The sequence below is a fragment of the Callorhinus ursinus genome, unplaced genomic scaffold (genome assembly GCF_003265705.2).
Source record: "Callorhinus ursinus isolate GAN/ISIS: 27379988/994484 unplaced genomic scaffold, GSC_fseal_2.0 scaffold11, whole genome shotgun sequence".
Lineage (NCBI taxonomy): Eukaryota > Metazoa > Chordata > Mammalia > Carnivora > Otariidae > Callorhinus > Callorhinus ursinus.
Window position 1 is genome coordinate 38,795,458 of NW_027397073.1, and position 26,720 is coordinate 38,822,177.

The 26,720-nt window shown below is 35.0% G+C and overlaps 1 protein-coding gene across 8 annotated transcripts in view; it reads left to right on the forward strand.

The window, feature by feature from the left end:
* CCDC178 (coiled-coil domain containing 178) overlaps positions 1 to 26,720 on the forward strand; it is a 427,560-nt gene that overhangs the window by 146,877 nt on the left and 253,963 nt on the right. For all 8 annotated transcript variants that reach the window (XR_012379920.1, XR_012379921.1, XM_025886654.2 and 5 more), the window contains 5 exons: positions 11,845 to 11,907; positions 13,323 to 13,484; positions 15,054 to 15,167; positions 21,191 to 21,336; positions 24,386 to 24,545. Coding sequence is in view for 6 of the 8 variants with exons in the window: in XM_025886654.2 (XP_025742439.1) it covers positions 11,845 to 11,907; positions 13,323 to 13,484; positions 15,054 to 15,167; positions 21,191 to 21,336; positions 24,386 to 24,545 (645 nt within the window). In the remaining 2 variants the exon portion in view is untranslated. The remainder of the gene's footprint in view (positions 1 to 11,844; positions 11,908 to 13,322; positions 13,485 to 15,053; positions 15,168 to 21,190; positions 21,337 to 24,385; positions 24,546 to 26,720) is intronic.

A 26,720-nucleotide genomic window follows, 5' to 3' on the forward strand; every position in this document is an offset into this window, starting at 1 on the left:
CTTGACCCATGTACAGTAGCTTTTATTGAATTTTAAGTTGATATTACATCCTTGACTTTTAACAGAAGTTGGTGAAAGTAATGGTCAAAATGGATTATTGCTGCTTGATTTTTTTAAATTAATGAAAGAGGTAGTCATATTGTTCAAGATGGTCAAAAACTTATGCACTTAATTTATGTTAGATTTCAGAACTAAGAAAAAACTTTTCTTGATAAAATTATATTCCTTCTCTCTTAATAATTGGCAGTCTCTAATGTTTCATGTTTCCTTCTGGTTTAAGCAGCTCAGAAACTCAATCATTTATGCTATAGATTGCAAGCACAGTCACTCTTCTTTATCTCTTTCTGTGTTCCATATTAACAGCTTTGATCATGTACTCTTTTACTTTTATTTCAGTGTTTTTATTTTATTTTTTTTTAATTTTTTATTGTTATGTTAATTACCATACATTGCATCATTAGTTTTTGATGTAGTGTGTTTCAGTGTTTTTAATTTACTAAGATTCTTCCCTAGTTCTGTGAAAAATACTGTTGGTATTTTGATAGGGATTGCATTGAATCTGTGGATTAGTCACTTTGTGGAGTGTAGATATTTTAACAATATTAATTTTTCCAATTCATGAGCAAGGTATATCATTTCATTTGTGTTGTCTTCACTTTCTTTCGTCAATGTCATACAATTTTCAGAGAATAGGTCTTTTAGTTCCTTGGTTAAATCTATTCCTGATATTTTATTGTTTTTGATACAATTTTAAATGGGATTGTTTTCTTAATTTCTCCTGCTACTTTATTATTAATATATAGATATATATCAGATTTCTATGTATTATTTTATATCCTGCAACTTTACTGACTTCATTTATTAGTTATAATAATTTTTTGGTAGAGTCTTTAGGGTTTTCTATATATAGTATTATGTCATCTGCAAATAGTGATAGTTTTACTTCTTTAACCAATTTGAATACTTTTTATTATTTTTTTGTTGTCTGATTGCTGCTGCTAGGACTCTCAGTACTATGTTGAATAAAAGTGGTGAAAGTGGACATCCTTGTCTTGTTCCTGATATAAAGGAAAGATTTAAATTTTTCACCATTGAGTATGATGTTAGCTATTGGTTTGTCATGTATTTATTATTATGTTGAGGTATGTTCCCTCTAAACCTATTTTGTTGAGAGTTTTTAATCATGAACAGATGTTGGATTTTGTCAGATTTTTTTTCTGCATCTGTTGAGATGATCAAATAGTTTTTATCCTTCAGTTTTTGAATGTCATGTATCATGTTGACTGATTTGTGGATATTAAACCAGTATATGTAGAGAACTTTAAATACAGTTGTAATCTATAGTTAATTAACATTATTTCTAAAAACAAGGCTTAAAGAAAATCACTAGATAATAAAGATGAACAAAGGGTACAAAGATGCATGTTAAGTATGTTTATACTAGTAACAAAATAGCAATAAGAAAATATGCTCCAAGAGGACAAGAATTGTTTGTTTTGTACACTGGGGCATCTCAATGCCTAGAACAGTGCTTAAAACAAAGTAGGTACTCAGTAAATGTTTATGGAAAGCATGAATACATAGTTAACATATAATGGGAAAACAATACACAAAGTTTACAGTAATAGAATAGTTGTTAAAATATGTGAGTACAAGGATAAATTGTAAATTCAGTTTTTAATTTTAAAAAATTGGACTTTTTTTAGTGGCTCAGAAAGATCTTAGTAGGCTGACTCTACCAACATAACAACTTTAATGCCTGGACCTAAAAAGGAATACACCAAAAAGTCACAATGCATATCTTCGGGTTTGTGGATTTAGGTTATTTTAATTTTACTTTTTGTAATTTAAAAATGCTTCTACAAAAAAAAACCTATGTTTTTTTCATAGAAAAAGAAAGATAAAATAGTACCTTTGTGTTTATTTTTAGAAAGAATCAGTTTGGGCTGCTACCTGGACTTTTTGTTAGGATCCTGGCCACTAAACAGTTTCTCACAATGTAGAGCCAGAGCTGCTCTGTCCCACTGATTCCAACTCAGTTATTTGCAGAAATACTAAATTTTTCTTTATGACTATAACTCTATAAATTTTAAAGTCTATTTCTGTCCTGGTCTCAGACCTTTTATAATTATTTGAATTCTCCAACTTTTGTCTTAGCTCCCCTCCATCACTGGAAAGCAGAGTGATGCTACTTCCTTGATTCTGAGCTTATATCTATTTATATTTAGTATTTACTCCTCTTTTCTCTTTAAATGTGCTTTTCAGGACACACAGAATCCTTACATTGCTCTTCAGTTCTTTGTCCTAGCAGAGGAGTCTCTTCCAGTAGAATAGCTCTTTGCTGCCACCTTCTGGTTTTTGGCTGCTAAAGCCAGGCAGCCCGTCAAAGGTGACCATTTTAGTGTGGGCTCTTCCCAGCATCAGAGAATGCTCCCCCTTTTCTTTGGCTTCTTTCGAACTCTTCAAAGTGATCTTTTGATATATTTTATTCTCCAAAACCGGAATTAACTATTTGTTACAGAGACTTTATGTCCCCAAAGCCAAAATTTTTTACTAAATTTTTACAGAGAAAGCTTGTTGACCTCTGCTCTAAAGAATATAAAAATAGCCACGTATAGGGGGCAGCCACAGCCTTTACGGATGAAGAAAGTACCCAAAGAAGTAATGAGTATGGAAGAGGCTGCCTTCCCCCAAAGCAGAGTAAGGTCTTACTGGAAAGAGTGTGGCTGTGTCTCAGTGGATGACCATAAGCAGCCGCTTGCCAGATGCCAGAGAATTTGATGGAGTTTGAATGGAGTTTCTGGGTAGAGAACTTGACTGGAGGGCAAGCACCATTGGTTTTCCAGATACCAGCTGGCAGCAATTCTGCAGAAAGAAGAAGAAAATAACTGGAATCAGAACAAGGATGTTAAGTGCTTTGTTGCAGCCTTGTAAGCCCCTCCACTGCCCTCTATTGACAAAGCCTAACTTAACTCCAGCTGGCAAAAGAAAACTGTATACATATACAGCTCCAGTATCTCAAATTAGAGTTAAAAGAATGGCTTTAGGAGAGGGGGGTGGAGCAAGATGGTGGAGGAGTAGGAGACCTGGATTTGTCTGGTCTCAGGAATTCCGCTGAATAGGGATCAAACCATTCTGAACACCTACGAACTCAACAGGAGATTGAACAGGAGAGTAGCAACAACTCTCTGAACAGAGAAGCGACCACTTACTAGAAGGTAGGACGTGCGGAGAAGTGAATCCGAGGCGATATTCGGGAGGATAGACGGCGGGGGAGTGGGCCTCCGTCGGCCGCTTCTGGCAAGTGATAGAGCCGCGGAGCACAAAATCGGAACTTTTAGAAGTTGGCTCCCCTGAGGGACGTCGCTCCAGTGGCTAAGCGGGGGGTGGAACCCTCGTGGGACAGTGTGGTCTCAGGACCCTCAGGGTCACAGAAAGACTGGGGGTGCCTGAGTATGGCAGAGCTCCCAAGTATCGGAGTGGGGAAGCCGCTGCAGAGACGGAGCCGAGACGTGGGCTCTCAGCTCGGGGTGGCCATAAACTGTGATCCGCGGCCCAGTCGGGCCACTGCGCCTCCAGCAGGGACCCAACAAGCAGCAGAGCCGGGGAGACTCCCCTCCCTCCCCCAGGAGGAGCGGCGCGGGAGTGCACTGCAGGGATCTGCTGGGTTTGGAGACTCCACACAGGGTCGGGTGCCAGAGATAGAAACGCTCGGTCACAGGCCAGGTGAGCACGGAGTGCGGCCAGAGACCGGGGACACGGGAGTGATGGACTGCTTTTCTCTGGGGGCGCACTGAGGAGCGGGGCCCCGAGTTCTCAGCTCCTCCGGGCAGAGAGTGGGAGGCCACCATTTTCACCCTGGTCCTCCAAAGCTGTACCGAGAGCTTGCAGGGAACAAAAGCTCCTGAGAGCAAACCCAAGCAGCTTGCTTAGCCCGGACCGACAAGGGCGGGGCAATTCTGCCTCCGGCAAAGACATTTGGGAACCACGGCAACAGGCCCCTCCCCCAGAAGATCAGCACGAACAGCCAGCCAAGATCAAGTTTACCGATCAAGGAGAACGGGAGAACTCCAGTGCTAGGGGAATACTGCACATAGAATTCATGGCTTTTTTTTACCATGATTCATTAGTATTTCAAAGTTAATTTTTTAACTATGTTTTTTTTTTTGAATTTTTCTTTTTCCCTTTTTCAACCAACATCTTATCAATCCCTTTTTTAAAAAAAAATTTATTTTTTATTTTTAGAGTCATATTTTATCCCTTCATAGTAGTTACCCTTATTTTTGGCATATATATATATATATGTTGTTCTCTCTTTAAAATTTTGATATGCAGTTTCTTCTAACAGATCAAAATATACCCTAAATCACTAGTGTATGGCTTTGTTCTAGTCCCCTGCCTGATCACAGTCTCTCCCATTTTTTTTCTTTTCTTTTTTTCTTTTTTTTGAATCTTCTTCTTTTTTCTTTCAAACAACTTCTTATCAATTCCGTTTATAAAACCTTTTATAAGTTTCATCTTTACAGTCATCGTCCATCCCTTCATTGTATCAACCCTTATTTTGTACATATACGTCTTTCTTCCTTTAAAATTTTAGGAGGCACTTTCTTCTAACAGACCAAAATACACACAAAATCTAGTGTGTGGCACTGATCTATGCACTAGCCTGATCATATTTGATCATATTCTGATTTTTTTTGTTTTCTTCTGTTTTTGTTTGTTTTTATCTTTTTCTTTTTTTTTCCTCTTTCTTTTTTCTTTCTTTCCCTTTCTTTTGCCCTGGTTTCAGGTCTTTTCTGATTTGTATAGAGTATATTTGCTGGAGATGTTGTTAACCTGTTAGCATTTTGTTCTCATTTATCTGTTCTCCTCTGGACAAAATGACAAGACGAAAAAAATCACCTCAGAAAAAAAAGAACAAGAGGTAGTACCGTCTGCCAGGGACCTACTCAATACGGACATTAGTGCGATGTCGGACCTAGAGTTCAGAATCATGACTTTAAAGATACTAGCTGGTCTTGAAAAAAGCATGGAAGTTATTAGAGAAACCCTTTCTGGAGAAATAAAAGAACTAAAATCTAACCAAGTTGAAATCAAAAAGGCTATTAATGAGGTGCAATCAAAAATGGGGGCACTAACTGCGAGGATAAATGAGGCAGAAGAGAGAATCGGCGATATAGAAGACCAAATGATGGAAAATAAAGAGGCTGAGAAAAAGAGAAACAACTACAGGATCACGAGGGCAGAATTCGAGAGATAAGCAATACAATAAGACGAAACAACATTAGAATAATTGGGATCCCAGAAGAAGAAGAAAGAGAGAGAGAGGCAGAAGGTATATTGGAGCAAATTATAGCAGAGAACTTCCCTAATGTGGGGAAGGAAACAGGCATCAAAATCCAGGAGGCACAGAGAACCCCTCTCAAAAATCAATAAAAATAGGTCAACACCCCAACATCTAATAGTAAAACTTACGAATCTCAGAGACAAAGAGAAAATCCTGAAAGCAGCTCGGGAGAAGAGATATGTAACCTACAATGGTAGAAACATTAGATTGGCAACAGACCTATCCACAGAGACCTGGTGGGCCAGAAAGGACTGGCATGATATCTTCAGAGCACTAAACGAGAAAAATATGCAGCCAAGAATACTATATCCAGCTAGGCTGTCATTGAAAATTGAAGGAGAGATAAAAAGCTTCCAGGACAAACAAAAACTAAAGAAATTTGCAAACACGAAACCAGCCCTCCAAGAAATATTGAAAGGGGTCCTCTAAGCAAAGAGAGAGCCTAAAAGCAGCATCGATCAGAAAGGAACACAGACAATATACAGTCACAGTCACCTTACAGGCAATACAATGGCACTAAATTCCTATCTTTCAGTAGTTACCCTAAATGTAAATGGGCTAAATGCCCCAACCAAAAGACACAGGCTATCAGATTGGATTAAAAAACAAGACCCATCAATATGCTGTCTGCAAGAGACAGATTTTAGACCCAAAGACACTCCCAGATTGAAAGTGAGGGGGTGGAAAACCATTTACCATGCTAATGGACACCAAAAGAAAGCTAGGGTAGCAATCCTTATATCAGACAAATTAGATTTTAAAACAAAGACTGTAATAAGAGATGAAGAAGGACACTATATCTTACTTAAAGGGTCTATCCAACAAGAAGATCTAACAATTGTAAATATCTATGCCCCTAACATGGGAGCAGACACTTTTATAAGGCAATTAATAACAAAAGCAAAGAAACACATTGACAACAATACAATAATAGTGGGGGACTTTAACATCCCCCTGACTGAAATGGACAGATCCTCTAAGCAAAAGATCAACAAGGAAATAAAGACTTTAAATGAAACACTGGACCAAATGGACTTCACAGACATATTCAGAATACTCCATCCCAAAGCAACGGAATACACATTCTTCTCCAGTGCCCATGGAACATTCTCCAGAATTGATCACATCCTAGGTCACAAATCAGGTCTCAACTGATACCAAAATATTGGGATTATTCCCTGCATATTTTCAGACCACAGTGCTTTGAAACTAGAACTCAATCACAAGAGGAAAGTCGGAAAGAACTCAAATACATGGAGGCTAAAGAGCATCCTACTAAAGAATGAGTGGGTCAACCAGGAAATTAAAGAATTAACAAAATGCATGGAAACCAATGAAAATGAAAACACAACTGTATCTTTGGGATACAGCAAAGGCAGTCCTGAGAGGAAAGTATATAGCAATACAAGCCTTTCTCAAGAAACAAGAAAGGTCTCAAATACACAACCTAACCCTACACCTAAAGGAGCTAGAGAAAGAACAGCAAATAAAGCCTAAAGCCAGCAGGAGAAGAGAAAAAATAAAGGTCAGAGCAGAAATCAATGAAATAGAAACCAAAAGAACAGTAGAACAGATCAACGAAACTAGGAGCTGATTCTTTGAAAGAATGAACAAGATTGATAAATCCCTGGCCAGACTTATAAAAAAGAAAAGAGAAATGACCCAAATCAACAAAATCATGAATGAAAGAGGAGAGATCACAACCAACACCAAAGAAAGACAAACAATTATAAGAACATATTATGAGCAACTCTATGCCAGCAAATTGGATAACCTGGAAGAAATGGGTGCCTTTCTAGAGATGTATCAACTACCAAAACTGAACCAGGAAGAAATAGAAAACCTGAACAGACCTATAACCACGAAGGAAATTGAAGCAGTCATCAAAAATCTCCCAACAAACAAAAGCCCAGGGCTAGATGGCTTCCCAGGGGAATTCTACCAAAGATTTAAAGAAGAATTAATACCTATTCTCTTGAAACTGTTCCAAAAAATAGAAATGGAAGGAAAACTTCCAAACTCATTTTATGAGGCCACCATTACCTTGATCCCAAAACCAGACAAAGACCCCACCGAAAAGGAGAATTACAGACCAATATCCTTGATGAACATGGATGCAAAAATTCTCACCAAAATACTAGCCAATAGGATCCAACAGTACATTAAAAGGATTATTCACCATGATCAAGTGGGATTTATCCCTGGGCTGCAAGATTGGTTCAACATCCGCAAATCCATCAACGTGATACAATAATTTAACAAAAGAAAGAACAAGAGTCATATGATCCTCTCAATAGATGCAGAAAAAGCATTTGACAAAGTACAGCATCCTTTCTTGATCAAAATTCTTCAGAGTATATGGATAGAGGGTACATACCTCAAGATCATAAAAGCCATCTATGAAAAACCTACAGCGAATATCCTCAATGGGGAAAAGCTAAGAGCTTTTCCCGTAAGGTCAGGAACGCGGCAGGGATTCCACTATCACCACTGCTATTTAACATAGTATTAGAAGTCCTAGACACAGCAATCAGACAACAAAAAGAAATCAAAGGCATCCAAATCTGCAAAGAAGTCAAACTCTCACTCTTTGCAGATGATATGATACTGTATGTGGAAAACCCAAAAGACTCCACCCCAAAACTGCTAGAACTCATACAGGAATTCAGTAAAGTGGCAGGATATAAAATCAATGCACAGAAATCAGTGGCATTCCTATACACCAACAACAAGACAGAAGAGAGAGAAATTAAGGAGTCGATCCCATTGACAATTGCCCCCAAAACCATAAGATACCTGGGAATAAATTTAACCAAAGCGGCAAAGGATCTGTACTCAGAAAACTATAAAACACTCATGAAAGAAATTGAGGAAGACACAAAGAAATGGAAAAACGTTCCATGCTCATGGATTGGAAGAACAAACATTGTGAAGATGTCAATGCTACCTAGAGCAATCTACACATTCAATGCAATCCCCATCAAAATACCATCCACTTTTTTCAGAGAAATGGAACAAATAATCCTAAAATTTGTATGGAACCAGAAAAGACCCCGAATAGCCAGAGGAATAATGAAAAAGAAAAGCAAAGCTGGCGGCATCACAATTCCGGACTTCCAGCTCTATTACAAAGCTGTCATCATCAAGACAGTATGGTACTGGCACAAAAACAGACACATAGATCAATGGAACAGAATCGAGAGCCCAGAAATGGACCTCAACTCTATGGTCAACTAATCTTTGACAAAGCAGGAAAGAACGTCTAATGAATAAAGACAGTCTCTTCAACAAATGGTGTTGGGAAAATTGGACAGTCACATGCAGAAGAATGAAACTGGACCATTTCCTTACACCACACACAAAAATAGACTCCAAATGGTTGAAAGACCTAAACGTGAGACAGGAGTCCATCAAAATACTAAAGGAGAACACAGGTAGCAACCTCTTCGACCTCAGCCACAGCAACTTCTTCCTAGAAACATCGCCAAAGGCAAGGGAAGCAAGGGCAAAAATGAATGATTGGGATTTCAACAAGATAAAAAGCTTTTGCACAGCAAAAGAAACAGTCCACAAAACCAAAAGACAACCGACAGAATGGGAGAAAATATTTGCAAATGACAAATCAGATGAAGGGCTAGTATCCAAAATCTATAAAGAACTTATCAAACTCAACACCCAAAGAACAAATAATCCAATCAAGAAATGGGCAGAAGACATGAACAGACATTGTTCCAAAGAAGACATCCAAATGGCCAACAGACACATGAGAAAGTGCTCAACATCGCTCGGCATCAGGGAAATCCAAATCAAAACCTCAATGAGATACCACCTCACACCAGTCAGAATGGCTAGAATTAACAAGTCAGGAAATGACAGATGTTGGCGGGGATGTGGAGAAAGGGGAACCCTCCTACACTGTTGGTGGGAATGCAGGCTGGTGCAAATACTCTGGAAAACAGTATGGAGGTTCCTCAAACAGTTGAAAATAAGAGCTACCATACGATCCAGCAATTGCACTACTGGGTATTTACCACAAAGATACAAATGTAGGGATCCGAAGGGGTACGTGCACCCCAATGTTTATAGCAGCAATGTCCACAATAACCAAACTGTGGAAAGAGCCAAGATGTCCATCGACAGATGAATGGATAAAGAAGAAGTGGTATATATACACAATGGAATATTATGCAGCCATCAAAAGGAATGAGATCTTGCCATTTGCAACGACGTGGATGGAACTGGAGGCTGTTATGCTGAGTGAAATAAGTCAATCAGAGAAAGACATGTATCATATGACCTCGCTGATATGAGGAATTTTTAACCTCAGGAAACAAACTGAGTGTTGCTGGAGTGGTGGGGGGTGGGAGGGATGGGGTGGCTGGGTGACAGACATTGGGGAGGGTATGTGCTATGGTGAGCGCTGTGAATTGTGCAAGACTGTTGAATCACAGATCAGTACTTCTGAAACAAATAATGCAATATATGTTAAGAAAAAAAAAGAAGAAGATAGCAGGAGGGGAGGAATGAAGGGGAGTGAGTCGGAGGGGGAGACGAACCATGAGAGACGATGGACTCTGAAAAACAAACAGGTTTCTAGAGGGGAGGGGGTTGGGGGATGGGTTAGCCTTGTGATGGGTATTAAAGAGGACACGTACTGCATGGAGCACTGGGTGTTATGCACAAACAATGAATCATGGAACACTACATCAAAAACTAATGATGTATGGTGATTAACATAACAATAAAAAATTAAAAAAAGAGAATGGATTTAGAACTAAGAGGCAATAATTAGATAACTGGCACAAATACGTAGTTCACATGTGAATTTCTCTAATTCATTTGATTTCTATGTGGAACTTAGCACCATGCATTGCATTTATCTCATAACTTTTGAGTCTCCTTTCATCTTAGAGTCTCCTACATTTAAAAGAAAAATTGTCTCTTATTACACTGACATTTGTTGAAGAGTCAGGCCTGTTACTTTGCGGAACATCTCTCACTATGGATTTATTTTTTGTTTGCTCATGATTAGATTCAGGTTAAACACTTTTGGCAGGAATATTACATAGTTATAATATTGTGTCAGTGAAATATCACAAAGCACATGGTATGAGTTTGTCTCATTACTAGTGAGAGTAAGTTTGATCATTTGGGTAAAGTTATGACCAAAGGATGTATTCATTTTCCTGTTGTAATTAATAAGTACTCAATTGAGCAATATTTTAAGAACATGCAATTGTCTTTTTTTTTCCAAAAAAAAAATGCACTTCAATTTAGCATCTATTGGTAATTCTTGGTTGAATCCATTATTGTAATAGTTGTGAAATGGCAATTATTGTGGGCTTTCATTCCCTCTACAATGAACTGGCAGTGAGAACCGAAAAGTCTGGCACAAGCTGGATTGCAGGCCATATTCATAAAAGTGGCAGTCTTCTTCCAGTTCTGATTCAGGCACTTATCTCTGCATTTCCTAGCACTTCACCTGTTTACCCAAGTCTCAGGAAAACATCTTGTAGGCCTGGCTTCATTCTCCATCCTTAACATGCTGTTTATAAATAAGAATATGTGTGATTGTGATATTTTAATGGATCTTGGGTTTCTCATTATATAAAGAGATTTTTTAAAAACACATTTTTGAGTTTGAAAGAACCTAAAACTTTTACAGTTTAATTACCCAACCTAGGGACCAAAAGCAGTTTGTTATTTGTTAATGCATTTATTCAACAAATTATTTATTTAGGAAATGTTTTTACAACTACTATATAACTCTGTCATTCTCCAGCCTCTCTTCTTGAACATTTTCAATAATAGTTCAATTGGTATTTTACCAAGAAGACCACACTCTGTCTCATGTTGTCTACAGTATTATGTATCCATTTAATCCTGATACTGTTTTTAGCAGCTACATAATTCATATCACATAATTAAAAGACAGTATCTCTGATTGTGTGGAATGTCAAGTATAACTATGGAGAGTTTAAATCTATCCACATATTTTTTGCCCACTAACTTTCAAGGAATAATTTTTTTTAAAGAAAAAAGAAAAAAATTTATTCTAGTTAAATGGAGAACCTGATCTCATTTTACAAACTTCAAACTTGAATTGTGTCTGTCTTGTTTTCAAAAGTGAATGTGTGCCTTCTATAAAGTAATATTAAAAACAAACTGATAGTTTTTAAAAAGAGGAGTTGAAGACCGGTTATTGGTTACTTTGATATTTTAGCTCGGGGTTATAAAGTACAAACTGAACTGAACTGAAATTCTGTATTCTTGTTCTCGGGGTTGTATCAGTAGTAACTTTGCTTCAGATACCATCAGGAGTTTTGTTTGTTTGGTTGGTTGGTTTTTGTTTTTTTATAATACTCAATTTTTAATGAATATTTTACTCTTTATTGTAATATAAGTAAAATGTGTCTTGTGTTAGCAATTGTCCTTAATAATGTCTTCTGATATTCTATAAATAAAAGCTCCTTTTCTAAAAATTTGATAATTTATAGGGTAGAGAAGAATTCTTGAAAAAACTCACACGAGGTGAAGTGGCTAATGGAATGATGATTCAGGTAATCCTAATTTGGTTTCAATATTTTATTCTTCCTTTAATTTGCATTTTACTTAGCATTTTAAATTTGCCTGTAATGAGGCATCTTTTCCCTACTTGGTTTGCAAGCCAGCAGTTTTCTCTCCTTCGCTGATAACAGTTGCCCTCTGTGTACGACTAGCAGTATCTGGTCATGCATAAAGAAACTGACCTCCCATACACATATCTCATTTTGTGGCTTAATGGGAATTTCTGCCAGTCTAGTAAAAGGGCAGTGAGATCTTATTCCTAAGTGTCTCTTTAGTTTGCTTTGTGATGATGTTATGTTTTCTTTGCTTTTAGTGCCTTTCAATGGAATTTCTTTATTTAACACTGAAAGAAAAATGTGCTATGATATTTCTATATAAAGATTTTGAAATTAAATGATTATAGCTAGCAAAATCAATTTTAATATTTTTTATCTTTACCACCTGAATATCCTTTGGAACCAGAGTTGGATGTTTTCATCCTTGGCATGTTTCTAGAATGCCTCCCTTTCAGAAATACATAAATACTTAAAATTATAAAAATAAAATCAAGAGGCAAAACAGTCTGAAACAGTGTTATTTTATACACTTATTTGAGATTATCTGGACCTCTGGTCTTCTTTTAAATAAACACAAATCGTGATTTCTTCTGTTAAGAAATTTGGCATTTTCAAACATATAAAAGCAGTGTTTCTTTACTTCTATATGCTGAAAATGCCAAATTTTCTGGTTTATTTTTCTATGAGTATATATGTTCAATAATCCCATAATCTCCTAGCCCTTTCTGCTTAATATTTTGTCATTAACTTCTTGTTCATTGGTTTTATTGGATCTTAGATTACAGGAATTACATATATTTCAATATTTGTTGTTAGTGTGCTTTTTAACCTTATTATCTTCCAATACTTACTTAAGAATGTTTGATTTTCTGGGTGATGGACATTGGGGAGGGTATGTACTATGGTAAGTGCTGTGAATTGTGTAAGACTGATGAATCATGGACCTGTACCCCTGAAACAAATAACACATTATATGTTAATAAGAAAATTTTAAAAAAGAATGTTTTTATTGTCTATATTAAATTTTTCTCTCATTTTTTCTAATAACTATGCCTTGTATAAATATGGTATATTCATACCGGTTGCTTTTTATGGTGGCATAATTTTTTTTTTAATTTTCAGATAACAACAAACATTACTTCCTGGCTCAGGATTGAGACTCAATAAATGTTTATTTTTTTTAAGTTTTTAATTCCAGTTAGTTAACATACAGTGAAATATTAGTTTCAGGTGTACAATATAGTGATTCAGCAATTCCATACATCACCCTGTGCTTATTACAAGTGCACTCCTTAATCCCCATGTTTAGGTAATTAATAACTGAATGAATTATTTAAAATCTTTGCTGGCAGAAAAGACTGTATTCCATTCAAGAAGAACAGATACTTGAGAGGCAGGAACTTTTGGAAAAGAAAGCAATGTGTGCCCTAGCACTGGCAGAACTAGAGACACCTCTGTTTGAACTAGAAGAAGATGCTGTAAGAATCAGAACTATCCACAAAGAACATTCTGATGTAAGTATTTATAATTAATTCAGAAGCTAATTTCCAGGAATATTTAAGTCAAATCATGTATATGATTTTACATTATTACTTAAAATGTTATGATTTCACATACTAAGACATAAAAGCATGAACAAAATACATATTTTATGACCACACAACTGATCTATAGTGAAACTATATGGCAAGACTACTAATGCTATTACCTGGAACCCCATACTCTATATTAGAGTGTACTTAGGAAAAGCAGTTTTCAAATAAATGAGTAGTGATTTATCTCATGTGATTGCCCACTATGTTAAATTTAATTCAAAGTCTTCACTGCTTGTTAATAAAATGCTAAGGCTGTGTTTGCTCAAATATAAAATATAATGCATCTTGTCATTTTTATGGCAAATATTTGATGTATGTAGAAGTTGTTAAGACACCTAGGATGAAAAATAAAGCAAATTTCGATAAAATATTTTCAAAACAACAGGTTTATGGCAGTAACTGATATTGCTAGCCCTTCCCAAAGAAAAATTTAGTAGAAAGATATGTATGCATCATGTCATTAGTCTTTTGGAAAAGTGGAGGGTGTGGTAAGAGTTATATATTCTTGTCCTTAGATGCAGGGAGGACATACATATGTTCATTTGGGCCATTTTGGCAACAGGATTTTTTTTCTTTGTAAATGATGATGTAATTTTATATTCTTAGTCTTTAATAATTTTCAGTGTTTTTTTAATTTAAAAAACTTTATGATTTATAAAATGTTCCCATTATGAGAGTTTATTTTGATCTTCAAAATCTCCCTGTGAAGTAGCCAAGACGGAGTTTATCTGGATCATAGACTTGAGAAAACTTGGGCCTAAATGCATGAAGCAACTTGTACAAGGCCATAAAACATGGCAACAACAAATTCTGAGTATATATACTCAGGGCTCTTAATTGCTTATCCTAGAGCTCATGTAATGAATATATAACCAGTACTAACACCTAGTGAGATAAATGATTTTAATAATGGCTCCTCCTTACATTAGTGATGGAAATTTATTAATTGCTTCAAAAGCCTCAGTATAATCATCTGAGTATAATGAATTCCTGAAAAGATTAATGACTTTTATTCCCCCTTATTTTATAATAGCCATTGTTTTCTCTCATCTTTTAGTTCAGTAATCATTTTTGTTTTATTATATTTTAATAGTTTATAAATTATAAGAACTATCAATTTAACACAAACTCTTAAATACAATAAGTTTTTATGTACTTTTGGTAATGATTGTTGACAATTTGTATCAAGTTTTAATTTTGGTTAAGATATTTTAAATATCATGGTGAAAACTTACGATTTCTATGTGAGTTTCTTAGTTTTTGTTACTTAGCTAAATTGGTTAGATTTTGGTTTTCTCCAATAATTCAAATGGAATATTGGGATGTGAATATCATAGTATGTTTTTGTAATTCATGTTTGTTGGTCCTTTTCCTTTATACCAAAATATATATTGTTATTATTAAAATAGTCACTTGGGAACTATTTGGTCTAAACCAGGATAATTGGATTGCAAATGTTGCACATCTTAACTTCTGAATGTCCTCTAGATATTAAATGATATAATTGAGAGGAGAGACAATGTTAAAAGAAATGTGGAAAGAACTAAGCAAAAATTACGAAGAAGGGGGAAGAAAACCCGTGAGGCAATAACAGAAACTGAGGTAAGAAATTTAACATCAAAAATAATTATCAATTTACAACTTCTTTATGTCAATGAAAACTATTCAAGCAAATTTATTTTAGGTTGATGCCTCTCATTTCTAATTGGTTGCACTAAGTAGTTTCTATACACATACACACACACGCACGTACGCACACACAGTCTCTGTATCTTCATTTTTTTCTCTTGCGGTGTTTTTCCCATTGAACTAGTGCATCCTCCTGTTAACCTCTCCTACAAAGTAGAGGTAGGGATTTGTATTGTACTAAAAACAGTACCACGTTTATATGGATGAGACCAATATACGGACTGAAACATCTGTTACTATCTGACATCTCAGTTTTACCCTCAAGTTGGTGTATGGGCAGCATGAACAAGTGGTCATATATCAAAGGGCTTCAGGGCTTTTTCCAAATTAGAAATACTTGCTCCCTGAGAATCTTCTCTAATATTTTGTCTTTAGAGAATCACTGGATATGGGGGGTGGAGATAGTCCATTGTCTTTAACCTCCTACCCTCTGGATATACTTTAAAGGTTGCACCAATTGGATTTGTTGGTGGACAGCATGTTGGCTATGAAACAGAGGTGTAATCATATCATTTTTTAAAAGTTTGTACTAGGCCACAAAAGATTAAAAATTATCAAGGAAAATAGTAATACTAATAACAACAACAGATACTGATACTTTGCATGTTCTCTGTATACCAGGCATTATTTTAAGTGCTCAGACATATTAACTCATTTCAACTTCATAATAACTCTGTGAAGATTGTGCTATTTTTATCCCCATTCTACAGCTGAAGAATCTAATGCCTTGTTTTTGAATTAACTTGTTCAGTTTCACACAGCTCATTAACGGTGGAGTTGAGATTCACTAAATCTGGCACCGGCATTAGACTCTGTGCTCTTAACCATTCTGTTATTCTGGTCAGATCATACAGGTTACTTTTGTTGAATATAATGAAGCAAAATCAGAACTTAGTAACAAAAAAAATAGAGCAAAAAGAAAACAGATTACTGGAAATATTTTTTAAATTACATTTTTTTCATTATGTGTTCTGTGTTAAGGAATATGTAGAAGCACAAATTATTTATAAATTATTGATGATAAACTATACAGCAAAATTTATGGAACAGGCCAAGGTAATACGTTAGTGTTACCAATAAATCATTTTGGTAAGAAAAACGTAAAGCACTTAGCATATCTATAAGGACAAAAAGAAGATAAAAACAGCCATGGGAAAAATTAAAAGAGACATTATTATATATAGTAGTACAAGAAAGAATCCTATTTTGCATAGAACTTTGTTTTAAAATTTAGATGAAGTATACAATTTATATACAAATTATTATACTATTTATTAAAATACAAATAATGAAAACTGGGTAAAGAGGGAAAATCACAACAAGAGTAGAATAAAAATTATAGAATAAATGTAATTTGTCTATACCACTAACCACAAGAACAGGCACAGGGGTGCCTGGGTGGCTCAGTCAGTTAAGCCTCCGATTCTTGATTTTAGCTCAGGTCATGATCTCAGGGCCATGAGATTGAGCCCCACATTGGGCTCCATGCCCAGCATGGAGCCTACTTGAGATTCTCTTTCTCCCTCTCCCTCTGCCCCTCTCCCAGCTTGCATGTGTGAGTTCTCTCTCTCTCTCTCTCTCTCTAAAAGAAAAAAAAAATTAAAAAAAAAGAACAAGCCCAGATGCTTTATAGGCCTCCTTACAAAGACCAGATACAGACCATAAGAAAGTATGGAAAGCTTCTAAATTTATTCTGTAATAATATAATTCTGAAATTGTAACTGAAAAATACTAGCTTGAAAAAGAAATCTTTAGGTGACCTCACTTATGAACACAGATGACAAACTCTTAAATATATCAGTGAATTGAGTTTTTAAAATGTGATTAAAAAGCATGTGTTATGCAAAGTAAGATTCCTTTGAAGAATGTGAAGATGAGTCAACATAAATAAATGTACAGCGGACACTGGAACAATGCAGGGTTTAGGCAGTACCAGCCTCCAGGTAGTCAAAAATCTACATGTAACTTTTGACTCCCCCAAAACTTAACTACTAATAGCCTACTGTTTACTGGAAGCTTTACTGATTACAAATAGTTGATTAACAAATATTTTATATGCTATTGATATTATATACTATATCCTTATATTAAAGGAAGCTAAACAAAAGAAAAGGTAATTAGAAAAATCAAAAGGAAGAAAAAATACATTTACAGTGGTGTGCTGTTAAAAATCTACCTGTAAGAGGAACTGCACAGTTCCAACCTCTGTTGTTCAAGGATCAGCTGTGCTAATATAATTCAGTACATTTACAGAAATAAAAGACAATTAACCTAAAATATTTAATAAAACACTATAGCCACTAATGATTTTCAAAAAGACTTTTAACTATCTAGAAATAGAATGAAAACATCCTTACCTTGATAATGTGTCTACCACTACTTTCCAGCAAACGTTATACTTAATGGCAAAAACATTAAAATTATTTCCATTAAAATCAGGAACAAAAACATTCAGACAAGCTCCTACTACTCAGCATACTACTGTTATTGATAACAAATTACTGTAACACATGTCACAAAGGTAAAACATATGTGTTGAACATGGCAATGGAAAACCACCCGGTTGCTCATGTCCCACATTTGAATACTAGTTTCAAAAAATATTAACTAAAAATTGCCAAAGGTGGTACGTCTAATAAATATAACAAATTTCGATGAAGAATATGGCTGAACTCTTTCTTTGTGTGTGTGCTCAGTATTGTAGAAGGTACTAGGAGTTGAAGGGATAGAAAAGAAGGGTTAATTTTCTTTTATTTGTTCTTCAAATAAGTTTGTCTTTTCAATTACTATTAAGCACTTGAGATATATTAAACATTGTTAGAATTTGCTGGAATTGGGGAAGTAAAAGGAGAACTTTTTCACTCAAGAAGCACATTATCTTGTTGGGGAGCAGGCAAGGACACAGAGCATTAATACACTGTGAGCAAAGCCATGACAGCAGTATAATGAGGTGGAAGAGTGTCATGGAGGAGGAAACCTAACAGAACTGAGGGTTTTGGGGTAGGTTTTTCAGAAGAGGTTATATCTAAAAATGAGAATTACTAATGGAGTAAATGAAGGTTAAATACTTACATTGCCATGATGTTGTGGAGAATAGAGATGATATACAAAAAGCCTTAAAAAATTATTGTCACTGAAGGTACTTATTAATATCATCATCATCATCATTATCATTATATAATTTTTAAATTGATGAAGAAATGAAGTAAGGGCATTTTAGAAACAGGTGCTGTTTGCAAAGCAAAGGTATCATGAAATAGTGCTGTGTGTGGAATTGCAAGTAGTTTGGTATGACCGGAGAGCAGGGCACCTATTATAAGAGTGAAAAGAGAGGTGCCTGGGTGGCTCAGTCGTTAAGCGTCTGCCTTCGGTTCAGGTCATGATCCCAGGGTCCTGGGATCGAGCGCCGCATCAGGCTCCCTTCTCCCTCTCCCACTCCCCCTGTTTGTGTTCCCTCTCTTGCTGTGTCTCTCTCTGTCAAATAAATAAAATCTTTAAAAAAAAAAAAAAAGAGTGAAAAGAGATGAAGCTAGTGAGATGGGCAATACATAGATGAAGAAATGCCTCATGCACCATGCCGTTGAACACCAAACTGTTGTAATGTCAAATATCATTAATAGCATTTATTAAGTACTTTTATGCTGATAGGAGTACAAGCCATACTATAGACCCTATTTCTGTCTTCTAAGAACTTAAGTTCTAAGCAAATAATTTTTAAGACAAATAATTTTATCTTCTGTGCATAAGCATTTCAATCATGGGCCAAGATAAACATGGGCCAAGTTAAACATGGGCCATTACTGAATTTTTACTATTTCTAACCCCAGTTTATATCTTAGGCATAGATTCTAAACTTTTGTTTAGATAATTCAAAAATTAAATCTTAAATAAAAATCTTAAAATCTTAAATTCTTAATCTAAAATCTTAAAAAAATCTTAAATAAAATTAAAATATAAAATTGAAATTAATAATTTAGAATCTGAATATAATCTTTATTACCTAATATTTTTAAATATGTGACTTGAAAGTTTGGGGGATAAGGAAATGATGAAAAATGTTGTATACTAAAACATTAATTAACTGCAATTCAGATTTTTAGATTCTTCTAGGTCTGGACATGAAAGTACCCTTGGGTTGGAAAGCCTCCAAATTACTGAGGCCTGTGTCCCCCAAGGGCTAGAGAAAAAATAAGCCAAAGAATGGTCAGATTATAAATAAATCTTAAATAAATAAATCTGCCTCTATTCCCATTTGCTCTGGTGGCCCTTCAGCATTTATCAAAAGACTTACAAATGGCAGTTGGGGGGGGCAATCTTTTGCTCACTGCAGATGTGCAGATTTGTACTCCTGATTGACATACAACATCTAACAGCTTCTCTCTAGACTCAGCTTACCATAATGATGTTTCTGATATTTTTGATGCCATGGTTTACCAAAGCCTCACTGATGGTACCTATTAGAGTGGCAAAATACCATTTTTTGCTTTTCATTGCTGTCTGCAGGAAGCACACTGCCTCTTTCTTTCTTTTAGTGTAGATGTTTTGACACCACCTTTAGCACTGCTGAACTGGCTGGTCTGGTCTAAGTTGTTGATACCATTGCTTCTGATGTCTTTTGACTTTGCTGTGAGAATCTGCATTCAAGATTAAGGCATGAATTATGGAATCTGACTTAAAATACAAGTTCCGTGATAGCATACTGTACCCAGAGTTGCCCATCTCTTTGACTCCTACCTACTTACTTTATTCCATACTGTACCTCTTCACACTTTTTGGGGGGACTGACTTTTCTCCCAGTAATAATATAATATCCTATTGGTCACACTGAACAATCCTAGTCAGCCATCTTTCAACTACATTCAGGTATTAAAAACAAGCACAGAAAAACCCTCATTTATCAGTAGACGAATTCTAGAACTTCCAGAAAAAGAAAGAAACAAAGGGAGGGTATGAAAATCCAAATACAGTACCCAGTGTTGAAAGTCGTGGACAAATAGCAGATTTTTATAGGAAAATAAATATAAAAGATTAGCCTTTCTTCTTGAAATCTGTTAGAGAAAGAATCAGAGAGCATATGGGGGGAAGTGGAAGAAAATAGGAGCAAAGGGAGCAGTTGATACCTGAAATCATTTGGGAGAGTAGCACTAATTAGAAGCAATGCCAAATGTGGGGAACAGCATTCAGTAAGTCAGTCATCCAATCAGTAAATCATTCAGTCAATATAAACATCAACAGTCATGAAAGGATCATGCAAAAACTAGATGCAAAATCAAATCTTCAGGTTGGAATTGCACAGGTCAGCCTTGGGAAAGTGTACTGGTATTAAATATTGATTTCTTTTGTTTGAAAGATCAGGACAATGTATATCCTTGCCCACCTTCAATGTACATGTTTGAAAACCAGTAACCAAATGTTTATATATATTTTTAAGATTTTATTTATTTGAGAGTGAGAGAGAGATCATGAGCAGGGAGGGGTTAGAGGGAGAAGTAGACTTCTCCACTGAGCAGGGAACCCGATGTGGGACTCCATCCCAGGATGCTGAGATCATGATCTGAGCTGAAGGCAGACACTTAACCAACTGAGCCACCCAGGCGCCCCATCCACATGTTTATATTTTGAAAGGACATGCCTTTAAGGTGTGCTTGTATGGGGGGCATGTGGAGGGGAAGACAGTGCAGGGGAGAGAGGGGAAAAGGGAAAGAGGAAGAGAGCTGTGGGAAGAGACTATATAGCTCTAAGCCATTTTTTAGACAATCTCATCAGATGTAACTATGGAGAAGAGAAAGAACATAAATCTAAGTGTTACTTACACTGATAATAAGTTACTATTTGCTTTTAATTGTTTACATGGCCAAATGTAATTGTGTCCTTAAGTTGCAAGGATTTGAAAATTCTAGTATTTAAAATAAAACATCCTTGAATTTATTTTCCAGGAAAAATGCTCAATAATTTTTAGAGAAATAGAGAACACTAAAAGTAAAACAATTATTTATCATGCAAAAATAAATCAGTTGAATGAGAACTTAAAAGAAAAAGAGAAAGAAAATATTACTTTTGCTCAGACAATTGGGAATTTAAAGTAAGTACTTAAATTTTATCAAAATATTAAATGTTCAATATATTATTTATAAAAGAGATAAGACCAAATTTCTTTAAGGTTTAATCTTAAAATGGTCCATTATTTTCCATCATTATTTGATGTGGAATACACATGTGATATTTGATAATTTTGGTTTAAAAACATAAATTGTGGGGGCACCTGGGTGGCTCTTGGGCTCAGCTCTTGATCTCAGGTTTGTGAGTTTAAGCCTCACATTGGGCTCCACCTGGGCGTGGAGCCTACATAAAAAACAAATAAACAAACAAACAATCAAACATAAATTGCATTCATTTTTTATTATTCCCCTGGGTTTATTCTTATTTGAATAACTGGGAATGTTTATTCTTTTCCAAGTATAAGAACTTTTATTAATTATGAAATTAATAATCTTTCCCACTCATTTCAGTATTTCTCACTCACATGACATGGTTAATAATCTATGGTTTTTCACCCAAACTTTTTTGGTAAGTTTTGAGGTCATCCTTTAGAAATAGATATTCTACAAAACCTTGTGTAATTTGTTCATATTTATTGTCTTCAGAAACCTCTAATTCAGTCCCTTTATTAATCAGGGACATACCTAACAAGGATTAGTAAGGTCTTTCACTTAGAGAATGATCATACTCTAAGACCTTTAGGGTTTCCATAAGACCCTCACTTAGAACTTACATTCTCTTCCTTTGTTCCTTTTGGTTCTTATTTTTCTATTTTGTAATACCTTGAGAACAGAGCTTGAAGGACTATGGGAAGGATATACATTGGTCACATTTAGGAATTATAGTTTGATTTAAATAAGATCTATTAATTAACAATGGTGATGGATAATGTCAAATAATATTTAAAGTTACTATTGATTGACTTCCTAATGTGCCAGGCACTTTGTGGGCAATCTGTGTACTTTATCTTATCCAGTTCTCACAGCAAATTCTTCAGTTATGTAATATGAATACTGAGGAAACAGAAGCTCAGGGAAATTAAATGATTGTCTTTGTATAGCTAATCAGTGGTTAGAGCCAGCCCGTTTAGGTCCATCTTGTTCCAGTGTGTGCTCTTACAACTGTGCATATTGACTCACTAAACTAGGATTGGAAAGGAAGATTATTTCAAATAAACTATATTAGTAATAAACTACTGGTATTTTTAATAGATGACTATATCAAGTTAATCATTATTTATTAAGAACCCACAGTGTGCCTAGTGCCAGACACCAAGAAGGTACACCAAAGTGTACCTTCAAGTATCTGAAGATAATTTTAGAAATACAAACTTGCATATGCAAATGATTAAAATATGGTGATTAGAATAATAGCAATTAAAGCTGTCCTTGACTCTAATTTTTACAACTGTTTCTTAATTAGGATGTGAAAGGATTTAGACCCAGACCCATAGGACTTCAGAGTTTATTCTTTTTATGACTATGAGAAAGGAAACACTATTTTCATGTGTAGATATACATAAAAGCATATATAGCCTATATAATGTATGTGTGTATATAGTTAACTAATAAAAATGCTGTGTTGAATATAATCCAATTTCAAAATACCTAGTGTAGAGAACAAAATATATGTGGTCAAGATATAGTGATGTTTGCTGGGAGCAACTGTGAAGAGTTTTTTGGCTCTGGTCATACTAGCTCTTCCCCATGTGAATTTCCTGGTTTCTATGTTCCATAATATTGATATTAGTGAATATTTATATAGGATATTACATAAGAATTTTGGATGTTTTTGGTATGAATGATGAAGTGGAAAAAACATGGGCAAGACAGATAGATAAAAGGAAAGGATCTTATCCTATTTAGAAGGAGAGGCTCACATCTAAAAATGTAAACAAAAAGCGTTGTTTTCAAATTTCTGATAATACCCATAGTAGAGAAAGAGAGAAAACAAATGAGTATTTAGTGTTGAGCTGCTGAATCAAACAGAGTAAGACAAAACTGGATTTGCATTCTGGTTCTGTTATTTACTAATTAGCTTACATAAGCTAATTATGGTGAAGTTTAGTTTCTTCATCTGTAAATTGCTATAATGACTATTCTTCCATAGGGTTTTGTTGTATTAAATGAGATATTATATTTGAGCACTTTAACATTTCAGCCCCTCAAAAACTTTAGTCCTGCTGCCTTTTTAGCTAACTGTGCAAATGACTCAATTTTCTATACCAGTAGAGATAAAAACAAGTATGGGTAATATAAGACAGTGCTGAGTTTTTGCAGCTCTGTCTATTCTGCACTCTGTGTTACTGATCAACTCTGGCAATTATTTCTAAAGCATATTTGTTTTCATTATTGTTTTAACCACTTTTTGATGCTTTTTCCATTAGTGTTCTTCCTTATTTAAATAGAAATCATTTAACCTCCGTGTCGGTATATACTTAGTTACAAATGACAAGATACACACACATGTACACAAACAAAGGTATTCACACAACAGCTTAAACTGAACAATAGGGAAATGTGTCCTCTTATATAACAGGAACCTTGGGTAGGGTAAACTGCAGAGTTGGTTGATATTAGTGAATCAGCAGCTCAACACTAGGTACTCATTTTTTTCTCTCTCCACTATGTCCATTGTCATCAAGTTTGAAAACATGACTCATTCACATTTAGTGGATATTGAGTCTTTTCTACATGGAATTAGGTCCTTGTCTTTCATCTTATTAGGTTATATTAACATATATGTTCACTCCTAAATAATTAGCCATATGCTAATTGGCTTAATCTAATTAGAATATATCTTTGGTGTTATATGCTGCATGGAGGAGGGGTTCTTTTAGAATGACAACAAAATAGAAGCATGCTGGGTAGGCAACCAAGAGAATCCACTAAATTTCCCCAGAGATTTTCTTCCAACTGGACCATTTAGAAGTAGCTCTGTGGAGGTAGTCCTATGGAAAGGATTAGGGAATTTTTCCAAAGCCATTCAGTTCTAAGACTTTTCAAGATTGGCTCTTTTAAAATGTATCACAAATGTATTTTAAAAAATAAAATATGAATTGATTAGTTGCAAATACTATTCTTTCTTCATAGAAACGAATTTATAACCATGAGATATAAAAGGGAGCATGCACAAGCTGTATTTGATCATCTCATAAGTGAAAAAAAAATCTATGAAGAGAGACTCTATGAGGAAGAACAGAGATATCGAACACTCATTACCATGAGGCAAAAAGTTCTGGCAGATATTAAAGTGAGTATTATTTTTATACTGTCTTAGAATGAAAGAAATATAGTGATAGTTAAACTAGCAGGTAGTCTGAGGCACTCATTTTTCATCTTGGAGTAGCAAAGGTTTAAATTCTAAAAACTTAAAAACTTTTAAAGATGTATGTAATATGATAGTGTACTGTTACAAGCTATTTTTGGGATCCTGATGTTTATATAGCCAATTTTTATATATATTCATATACTCATTACTTTTCTTCCTTTTTACATTTTCAAAGACATTGTTTAATTCATTTAAGAAAATGGAGCAAATATACATTAAACAAACAAGTACGTCAGTGAATGAACATACCATCTATAGTGCTATTTCTGTGATCCTTCCTATAGAAAAATATTAATAAAGGAAAAATAATTTTATTAATAATAGTGCTAAATAATATTCTTCTATTTTAAATATGGCCATTACATAGAAAAAGGGTATTTTGGGAGGAGGGGGCCTAAAAATATGAAAATAATTGGTGCCATCTAGTGGCAATAAATGATGCCTCCTCTTGGAGAGGTTCCTGAAACATTGGTGGCTAAATCTCAAGATTTGTGATATATGAATGGACTGTGGAGGCTTAGACTCAAATGCACCCCTCAGAAAGAGAAGGCTTAAGTTATTTACTGATTTAAGCATCATTCTCTGCCTCATATTTTATCACAGCAGTAGAATTAGCTGTTTGAATTCAACCACATTTTCCAATCGTACTGGTGCTGAGAACACAGTGGGATCTCAATAATCATTTATTGACTGGCATTTCAGCACTTTAATGGAACAATAATAATTAGTGAAATGGCAAAATATGGTCAGCAGGAGAGAGACAAAGAAAAAATCCTGTATAACTAGCCTCTCAGAAATGGAGATTTGTATTTTTTTCATCCAAAATCTTGTCTCTGCCATCCCATTCTCAAATGTACTTACCTCCAGCCACTTGTCACATCACATGTTTTTGTAGTACCAGTCTCTATCTTGTTTTGTTCATTCGTTTTTACTTGTTTGTTGTCTGCCTGCATCTTGCAATACTAACGTATTGTCAGTGAGGACAGGAGATTTTCTGTCACATTCTTCTCTGTATCCTAAAAGCTCAGAACTGTGTCTGGCACAAGGGAGGCACTCAATGAATAGTCATTGAATGACTGAATGAATAAATGGATGAACATATGCTTTTTTGGTAATTTTGCTGCCCACATGCATGATAATGCCTGAAAGCAGGAGCATTTCAGAGATACTTTCCATACTGCGCCAGCCTGATACTTTAGTTGAATACTTATGTTGTGTGCAAAAGCTGAATCCGTCCCTTTCTTTCTTTCTCATTCTCCCTCTCTCCTTGATAATACATGAGAAATTTGCCATCCAGTCTGTTCTCTCTAGATGAAAATTATTACATTATCTATTGCTTTCTAGCAATTAAGGATTCTGCTAAATATCTGAATAGTACTTCTCAAGTCACCTTTAATATATATGAAATTGTCTCTTATCAGCTCTTGGATAGCTCTTTGTTATGCATTTACCCTATGTGACCAGAAGCATAGAGTTTGAACATGCATAGTTTAGAAAGTGATTTATCTCATTAGTGACACTACTTATGATTATGATCAGTTATTGGCATTAAATAGTGGAAAGACAATGTGATTTTTCATATAAAACTATTCTCATCCCTGTTTAGAAATTGGATGAGATAAAAATTTGTAAATATGTATATAATATGAAGCATTCCAATAAAGAAACAAGTTTCATTAGGCATCATTATAGATGTGGTATTACTAATCTGGGGTGTCCCCTCTGGGCAAAGGAATTGATCACAATTATGGATCATCTGAAGGAATTGTTTAATAAAAGACTGTAAAAGCCACAGTACAATTAACTGGGGATGTAGGAAAACATGCCATAGAATTAGAAATACAAACAGCCAATAAAATGGTTTAAGAAAAAAATATGTATTATACAAACTTCACATGGCATGCAATGTAGTTCTAGAGTTAAAATCTACCTTTTTTGGTAGGTAGTTCCATATCAGATATCTTTAAATGGAAGATTTTTTAAATGTTAAATGGAGTTTTTATTAACTGCCTATAATTTGCAAAAGCAATTAAGATTTAAATTTCAGTATAGCATATTCATCAAAGTACTATAGCTCTAGTTACTGATCTTTCTTTT